This window comes from Carlito syrichta, unplaced genomic scaffold, assembly GCF_000164805.1.
Source record: "Carlito syrichta isolate Samal-C Ts95f unplaced genomic scaffold, Tarsius_syrichta-2.0.1 Scaffold302537, whole genome shotgun sequence".
Classification (NCBI taxonomy): Eukaryota; Metazoa; Chordata; class Mammalia; order Primates; family Tarsiidae; genus Carlito; species Carlito syrichta.
Window position 1 is genome coordinate 393283 of NW_007246633.1, and position 9356 is coordinate 402638.

General features: G+C 43.6%; 1 protein-coding gene across 1 annotated transcript in view; it reads right to left on the reverse strand.

The window, feature by feature from the left end:
• Positions 1 to 5896: 5896 nt before the first annotated feature.
• The window catches only part of MBOAT4 (membrane bound O-acyltransferase domain containing 4), a 9550-nt gene continuing 6090 nt past the window's right edge, over positions 5897 to 9356 (reverse strand). The window contains exon 3 of the mRNA XM_008056814.1: positions 5897 to 6977. Within this exon, the coding sequence (XP_008055005.1) occupies positions 6014 to 6977 (964 nt within the window). The 3' untranslated portion in view covers positions 5897 to 6013. The remainder of the gene's footprint in view (positions 6978 to 9356) is intronic.

Here is a 9356-nt window from a genome sequence, read left to right on the forward strand (position 1 = left end):
GAAGGGAGGGGAAGGAAGGGGAGGGGAGGGGAGGAGGAGGGAGGGGAAGGAACAGAAATGGGGAGGAAATTATCTTTGCTCTTTCAACCTGAACCACACATTCCCTTGAATTCAGATCATTACAATGAGTGTCATCCATTAGGAGTCAACACAACCATTCTTTCTAGAGGGAAATGCAATCTCAGTTCTAGACAAACAACTTAGAATCAAAGTTGTTGAAAACATTCCCCTAATAAGATGATGCCAGAAGATATCCCATATGTCTTCAGGCTGTGAATCCACCTAAGGCACTCAATTTAACATACTCATCCGCCATGAAATCAAGGTAACGCTTGAATTAGATGAACTGTACAAATTCCCTGCAAGGAAAACATGCATGCATATTTAATTATTTTCATTGTTAATAGCCTTAAAAAGTATTTCTGAAAAAACAGAGGCACCAAGAACCAAAAGAGGCAAAGACACTTCCTTAGAAATAACTTCCTTAGGATCTCTAACTATTGTTGCGAATTGTTCCTGGAAAGAAGGCCTAAAGCAGATTAATAAGTATTTAACAGTTATCAGCTACCAAATATAGGCAAAGAAATTAAACCTATTATTCAGGAGAGAAAGAGAGACATTACTTTCTCAGTATGAGAGAAATACTGTTTACTCTTTTTTAATAAACCACAAAAATATCACTTTGTTCCTTTTATACAATGGGAAACAAGTCGAAGAAACACAATTAAAAATGCCAGTTGTAGCCAGGCTTGGTGGCTCAGCCTGTAATCCCGCGCCTCTGGGAGGCTGAGGTGAGTGGATTGCCTGAGCCCGCGGGTTCAAGACCCGCCTGGGCAGTGAGACCTCATCTCTACAATAAATCAAAAAATCATCCAGGCGTGGTAGCGCATGCCTGTAATTCCGGCTACTTGGAAACCTGAGGTGGAAGGGATCGCCGGAGCCCGACAGGTCGAGGCTGCGGTGGCCGGGAGCGGCCACTGCACTCCAGTCTGGGCAACAGAGTGAGACTCCGACTCAAAAAAAAAAAAAATGCCAGTTGTTTATAAAGATTTCTTCTATTTCCTTCTATGAAATTTTGCCAGATGAATAGAGGCAGGTTGGGAGATGGATGCTTTACTTTTTCTGCTTAATGTGTTGAAACCTTGGTAGAGTACTTACATAATCATAATCTCTTCTGTTTTAAAATTGAGTACTCTTAAATGATATTTTATCCACCATTTGTTTTGGCACACTAGGAAACTTGGGTCCCAGAGGGAATTGCTTGGGTCTCACAGCTGGTCGGTGCTAGAACTGGGTCGAAACCACACCTCCTGCCTCCCAGAGAGGGGCTCAAGCTACTTCCCCACAGAGAGGCTTTGCTAACATCAGAATAGCACTTATTATGAAAAAAAATATGCTAAAGCAGTAATGCCCATTTTATTCTACCATTTCTTTCGGAAATAAGTGCAGTTGGACATCTGGAAAAAGTTCACATAAAAATAACTATCCCTTCATCTCTCAGTGCTGAACTCTGAGACCATAGAGAAGCAAGTTTCCTGTACCACCTGCTATGCTAAAAACCTGTAAAGAAGGCAACCCCTTGGGTGCCCTCCTACTGTGGGAGCTTTTCTGTCCTCTCAATAAATCCTGCTTTCTAAAAAACAAACAAAACCTGTAAAGAAGAATCTGTTATAAGTGACTTGAATGTACTCTTTAACAGTTGGCATTTTAATCAGAATAATTACCACCTTGCCATGCATTATTACAGCAATTACCCAAAATACTTGGGTCTTTACGATGCTCCTATGATTATGGTGGTCAAATCGATTCTTTCACACCCACTGAAACTGCCTCATCATCAACATGCTCCTCACTGATCCTTCCCTCTTCACCAGGTTTGGCAGGCAGCTGCTGGGGCCTCTTAGTTGCCAAGAGGGAGGGTTCATTACCTACAGAAGGAAGAACACAATTTCTTGGTACTTTTCTTGTTTGAGAGATCTCCTAACACTTGCTAGTGTGAACTCCTTAAACTCTCCATCTGGGCCTCTGCCTTAGTCAATTTTGTGCTGCTATAACAGAATACCTGAGACTGTATAATTTATAAAGAATAAAGGTTTATTTCTTGCAATTCTGAAGGCTGGGAGGTCCAAGGTCCAGTGGCTCGCATCTGGCAAAGGCTTCTTGTGGCATCATCCCATAATAGAAGGCAGAAAGGCAAAAGAGCATGTGTGAGAGAGAGGAGAGAGAGAAAGAGATCAAACTTGCAATTTCAAGCCCTTTTATAATCAACATTAATCCTCTCATGAGGGTGAAGCCTTCATGACCTAAATATAGATACCTCATAGCAAGGTTTCAGTCAACAACAGACCACATATATGACCATGGGTCCATAAAATTACAATAGAGCTTGAAAATCTCTATCCCCTAGTAACATAACCCATTTGTCCACTTTGTCTCCTCTGAGGTTTTTTTATTTTTATTTTTTTGAGTTGGAATCTCACTCTGTCCTTTCCCTTTGATCAATTCCCTCAAATCACATTTTTTTCCTTAGATCAATTCTCTCAAATCACATTGTCCTTTATATTGTCCAGCAGAGCAAGACACTCCCTCTAGGAAGCAAACAGAAAGGGAACGAAGCAAACAACCTGGTTTAGCTAATAAGAGGAGTAGAAATTACCCTGAGCCACCAACAGGGAGATATATTTAGAGGCCAGATTGCATTTTAAGGGCTTATTAACCAACTTCTTTTTTTTTAGAGACAGGGTTTTGCTCTGTTGCCTAGGCTGCAGTGCAGTGGCACAATCATAGCTCACTGCTGCAGTCTTGGAACTCACGGGCTCAAGCGATCCTCCTGCCTCAACCTCCTGAGTAACTGGAACTACAGGTGTATGTCACCATAACTGGTTAATTTCTTAGTTTTTTGTAGAGATGGGGTCTTGCCACATCGCCCAGGCTGATCTCAAACTTTTGGCCTCAAGTGATCCTCCCACCTCAGCCTCCCAAAGTGCTGGGATTATAGGCTTGAGCCGCCATGAGTGGCCCAACTCCTTTTTTAAATTAATTATTCCCTCCTAAGCATTTCCCTAATCATTAAAAGTACTCACTTAAAAAAATTATTGAATTGTAACATATATACAGAAATTTACATACACCTTAAGTATACATCTCAAAGGATTTCTATCAACTGAACACACTCTTGCAGACAGCTCCCCAGAAGCACTCCAATAAAAAAACATTTTCTTTTTTTCTAGATTCAGTCTTGCTCTGTCACAAAAGCACTTGTTTTTAATAGCTGTCATAGTCAATCATAATTTTTCTAAAAATTTCCTCCCAACTTACAGTACTGCTATTACCAACACCACCACCCACCCCATTGCCTCTATGAGTTAATCTAAGGATGGTCATTTCAGCGATATATTTGCAATGGCCTTAGTGTCCTTGAACATCCCCGTGATTATTCTCAACTCTGGGAACCCATTTGTCCATTTTGTCTCCTCTGAGGTTTTTTGTTTGTTTGTTTGTTTGTTTTGAGTTGAAGTCTCACTCGGTGGCTCAGGCTGGAGTACAGTGGCACACTCATGGCCACCTCAGCCTTGACCTGCAGGGCTCAGGCGATCCTTCCACCTCAGCCTTCCAAGCAGCTACGATGCACTACGATGCCCAGCTTACTTTTTTTATTTATTGTAGAGACGAGGTCTCACCAAGTTGTCCAGGCTGGTGTCAAACCCCTGAGCTCAGGCAATCCTCTAGCTTCAACCTCCCAAAATGCTGGGATTACAGGCTTGAGCCACTGTGCCCAGCTTTTTTTTGGAGTTGGGGTATCTCACTCTGTAGTGGACAACCACGGCTCACCAAAGCCTCAACCTCCTGGGCTCAGGCAATCCTCCCTCTTCAGCGTCCTGAGTAGCTGAGACTATGGGCTTGAGCCACCAGACCAGGCTAATTTTTTTATTTGTTGGTAGAGGCAAGGTCTCACTATATTGCCCAGGCTGGTTTTGAACTCCTGGGCTCAAGCGATTCTCTCACTTCAGCCTCCCAAAGTGCTGTGATTACAGGCATGAGCCACCATGTCCAGCTCCTCTGAGCTATTAAGTAGGATGTGGTGAGAGAAAATATAGAACCATTCTGACTAGGCCACTAAAAATTCATGTTATCTCTGTTCATCAAGGCTTTCATTGCTTGCTGTGTTGTGTTCTAGGTGCTAAGCTTGAACTTCTTGGTTTTTTGTTTGCCTTAATGTTAATTAGTGATATTGACCTATAACTTTCTAAGAGATCTATAACTTCTAACTTAGTATTATCATTATCAGGTTTTCTAGATCAAAAGCCTGTTTGCAGCTTTTCCATTTTGAAAAGTATGAAAGGATTGATTTGGAATACTCAACAAGCTTAGACACCTCTACAGTACTTCTTATGGTGGGATAAATATCACCCTAAGTAGGCAGATAGTTTTAACCATTAAATATCTTTCATTTGAACAAATATGTGATTCTTTTAGTGAGTTCTAAAATAAAATATAATTAGCACATCAAACCCAATTTTCATCCATGCCATTGCTTAGAAAGAAGGGAGGTTTTAAAAAGTAAGTTGTGTTTGCAAAGCTGATTTTAAAAAACCCAGTAAGCCAGGCATGGTGGCTGACACCTGTAATCCCAGAAATTTGGGAGGCCGAAGCAGGAGGATTGCTTGAGCCCAGGAGTTCAAGACCAGCCCAGGCAACATAGCATGACCTCGTCTCTACAAAAACATTAAAAATTAGCCATGCACAGTAGCACGTCTGTAGTCTCAGCTATTCAGGAGGGTGAGGCAGGAGGATCGCCTGAGCCCAGGAGATCAAGGATGCAGTGAGCCATGATTGTGACACTGCACTTCAGCCTGGGCACCAGAATAAGACCCTACCTCAAAATAAAAAAAGAAGAGAAAAGAAAAATAGTAGTTATATAGCATTACAGGCGACCTGGTTCTAGTTAACGACATTGCTTTAGTACAACTTGTGGGGAGGGTCCTGATACCTTCCTCTTGGAGTATTTTAAATCCTAACAGAGAAAGAAACAGAGGGAGTTATTTAGGATATGCCAAGAAAAAGGAGTCAGACCTTTCCTTAAAGTTATACTAAAATAGTGCTTACTTCCAGATTTTGGTCTCTTCGTAAGACATGTTTCATGAGTCAGTTTTGTATGTAACAATTATGTAAGTAGCTATCAAGTCTTAGATGGATTTTCAGTCTGTTAACATATCTTTGGGAGTAAATCAGCCTTTCTATTTTTAGAACAAATTTTTCAAACTACGGATAGAGGAGAGTCTCTAGGTCATATAACAAACCAATATGATTAGGATTTTGTTTTGTTTTTGTCTTTGTACTGCTCAAGTTCACGTTTCAGGATCAAGGGGGGCACTGGACACTCAATTTTGGGGTGTTCACATATAGACCGTTTGCTATTTAGTTCCCAGTACATTGTGTTTTTATGTATTATTTTACTAAAGCTTTGCTTCCACACCTAGACTGTAAGCCCTATGGCAAGAAACCACATTTTTTTCTTTTTTATATCCTCAATACCAACAGAATAGCTTGTTAAAGTAGACACACAGGGCTAGGCACAGTAACTCAAGCCTGTAATCCCAGCACTTTGGGAGGTTGAGACGAGAGGATTTAGTCCGGGGGTTTGAGACCAGCCTGGGCAACTTGGTGAGACCTTGTCTCCACAATAAAAAATAAATAAAAACTAGCCGGGCATTGGTGGTGCACACCTGTCGTTCCAGCTACTTGGAAGGCTGAGGTGGAAGGATCATTTGAGCCCAGCAGGCCAAGGCTGTGGTGGCTGTGAGCGTGCCATTGCACTCCAACCTGGGTGACAGAGTGAGACTCCAATTGAAAAAAAAAAAAGTAGACACAGATTTCTAGGGCAAGTCATCAGATCTATCCATCCAATACTTTATTATGAAAAAGTTCAAATATACACATTATCGATGCATCATCTAGCACTTTCTAAACTCCATTTCACTGATATATGAGGTGAAAGCCAGAGAGAAAGACATCAGTTAAATTGATGCCTTCTCTTTGCTAATAGGAAAAGCAGAATACCGTACACCAGAGGAAAGACACTGTTGTACGAATTACACAGCAACCAGAGAGAGGAGAGACTCCTCGCCTCCACGGCCAGCATGATGTAGGCAATGATCAGCTGGGTGTGGGCCCAGGCCAGGGTTCTATAGAGCAGCCTCATGGGCCAGGATCCGATAAACACATTGGCACAGTTGTGGATCAGGTAGTCAGCTTCCACCATCACAGCCCAGCAGAGGAAACCCAACAGCTGTCCCGGATGGAGTCCGTGCCACCAGGCAGAGAAGGCAAATGTCTGCACCAATGGCCAGACCTTGCTGTGCTGGAATACAAGTCGTCGGAGCCACCGAGCTGTGCTTTGGTTCCACTTTCTCGCAAACAGGGATATCCTGTGGGTTGTTTCCAGTGTCCAAATGTCCCCATCGGGGACATATTCTTCCTCACCAGAGCTCTGACCAAACTCAGGCCCAAAGCCCGCTGCACGGAGGAGGGAGTCATCCAGGATCCACTGGGAGTAGTAGGTGAGTTTAAAGAGCCCGGCTGTGGCCCACATGACGTGGACGCACTCCAGTTGCTGGCAAGTGGTCAGTCCCGCTCCTGCACTCACCACCCTCCTCACAGCCGCCTTCAGGCACTCGAGGCCGAGAATCTGCAGACCCCTCCAGCTCAGAGCCCAGAGAGAGTGCCTAGGGCACCAAGAGTCGGACCTTCGAACACAAGCCTGGAATTGCTGGAAGGAACACAGAGGGCCTCCCAGGAGAGCAGGGAAAAAGAGCAAGTAGCTGAAATAGGGCAGTGCTTTACAAAGATGCTCAGACAAAGAGCTCCTGCTTCTGATGCCTCCTGATGCTGCCTCCACTTTCCCCTCACAAATGTCCAGAGACAGGGATGTGACCCTCTGGGTCAAGAGCATGAGGGAAGAAAGAGTGATGCAGAACCTGAAAGAGAATTTTTTTAATGTTAAAAACGCTGTATTTTATTCTCTCTCCCATTCCAGTCTGTCACACATGACCACAACGGAAATGGGTGACTCTGTACAGTGAAGCTCAATCTCATGGCCTGCAGTGCCCCACAAAGACTCTTGGATTAATTCAGAACCAGTTGCCATACCAATGTGAAAGTTGTCAGAATCAAAATGGAGTCACTTGTGTTAAAAAGCTAAAAACCCTGACAAATAGAGCCTGGGAAAGCTATAAGGAAAAGGTTCTCATGCTTGTGTGCCTGATAACAAAAACTATCACAAGATTTTGCAAAAAGGACAACTTTGCACACAAAAACCTTACACAAAAAATACTTCTTCAAGGACTTCTGCCTAGAAACTGCCTGTCCGACCTCAGATTGGTATCACCCTTGCTTTGATTATTGTAGCCAAGGATAATTATTCCAAAACAATTAGGTAATCCATCTCATTTTTTTCTTTAAAACATTTGTCGGCCGGGCTCAGTGGCTCTGCCTGTAATCCCAGCGCTTTGGGAGGCCGAGGTGAGTGGATTGCCTGAGGCTGCAGGTTCGAGACTCGCCTCGGCAACTTGGCGAGACCTCATCTCTACAATAAATCAAAAATAAGCTGGGCGTGGTAGCGCACGCCTGTAGTTCCAGCTACTTGGAAGGCTGAGGCAGAAGGATCGCCGGAGTCCAGCAGGTCAAGGCTGCAGTGTCCGGGAGTGGCCACTGCACTCCAGCCTGGGCGACAGAGTGAGACTCCAACTCAAAAAAAGAAAAAAAATTTGTCTAGGCCAAGCACAATGGGTCATGCCTGTAATCCCAGCACTTTGGGAGGCCAAGGCAAGGGAAGGTCCTGAGTTCAGGAGTTCGAGACCAACCTGGGTAACATAGCGAGACTTCATCTCTACAATAAATCAAAAAATTTTAGCTGGACATGGTGGCTAAAGTAGTTCCAGCTACTTGTAAGGCTGAAGTGGAAGGACTGCCTGAGACCAGCAGGTCAAAGCTGCGGTAGGTGTGATCATGCCACTGCACTCCAGTTGGGGTGACAGTGAGACTCCTACTCAAAAAACAAAAAAAGTTTCTCTTCCTTTACCTCCCTGAATATGCTCCCTAAATCATAGTTTGCTGTGGCACACATATTCCCACTGCAATCCCTTATTTCCCAATAAACACAATTTTCTTTTAGAGAGCCTCTCTGTTTGTTATTTATGTTGACACCAGGCAGGATCAAGTAAATGGGGAAGCTCATCATTATTAGCCAGGGATGCAAATAAGAGAATGACAAGGAATTTTGTGGGGAAATACTGCTTATAACATTTCCAAGAAGGGTTTACCAAGAGTAGGATCAAGGACCTGGGAGAAATTTGTCAAAGAGAAAACGAAAATTAAGTAGTGAAGCGATTATAGGAAGCTGAAGATTTCAAATTCGAACTAAGTCTTCGTTGTAAGATTCTGCATGATTTGGGCTTTGCATCTGAACGGTCAGTGTGTGCTGAGTCATGAGCAATTTGAGGTGTGTTCTTAACCAATCACCTGAACTCTTAATGCTTCACCATCAAAGATCCTGCTAGCAAGATGACTGAGAACAATGAATTAAAATTACAGTGACATATTCCATAATCAGGAATGCTGTCCTGTGGAGAGAAAACAGCACTGCTTCCCCACTGCTGCTGTTTCCATCTGTGTGTCTGAAGATTATGAAACACCAACTCCCTCACTTCTAACTGAGTGCAAGGTAGCCTTCAAATGCCACCAATCCCTGCTAACTTACCTTCTGCTATGGGCTGAAAATGTCCCCTCCTCCAAAACTCAAGTGTTAAAGGCCTAACCCCCAGTACCTCAGAATGTGACTGTATTTGGAAACAGGATATTTAAAGAGGCCATTATGGTTAAATGAAGTCATTAGGATGGGCTCTCATCCAATATAACTGGCATCCTCATAAGAACAATCAGGACACAGACCGAGGAGCAACCATTATGAGGACACAGGGAGAAGATGGTCATCTGCAAGCCAAGGACAGAGGTCTCAGAAGAAACCAAACCTGCTGATACCTTCATCTTGGACGCCCAACCTCCAGAGCTGTAAGGAAATAGATTTCAGCTGTGTAAGTCACCCAGCCTGTGGGACCATGTGATGGCAGCCCTGCCTAACACACCTTCCCATTCCAGGTCTACCCAGCTGTCCTCCCATGTAGCCAGATCCTGTTCAACTTGCCCTTCCAGCCCCATCAGGCCGCGGCTTCCCACCGCATCCTTACTCACCACATCCCATTCAGAATTCCCTATGCCCCACCTACCTACCATCTTGCCTTTTCCTCAAAGAAGAAAGCCTGAAGCCTTTGAAAAAGTCTTTTTTTTTTTTTTTTTGA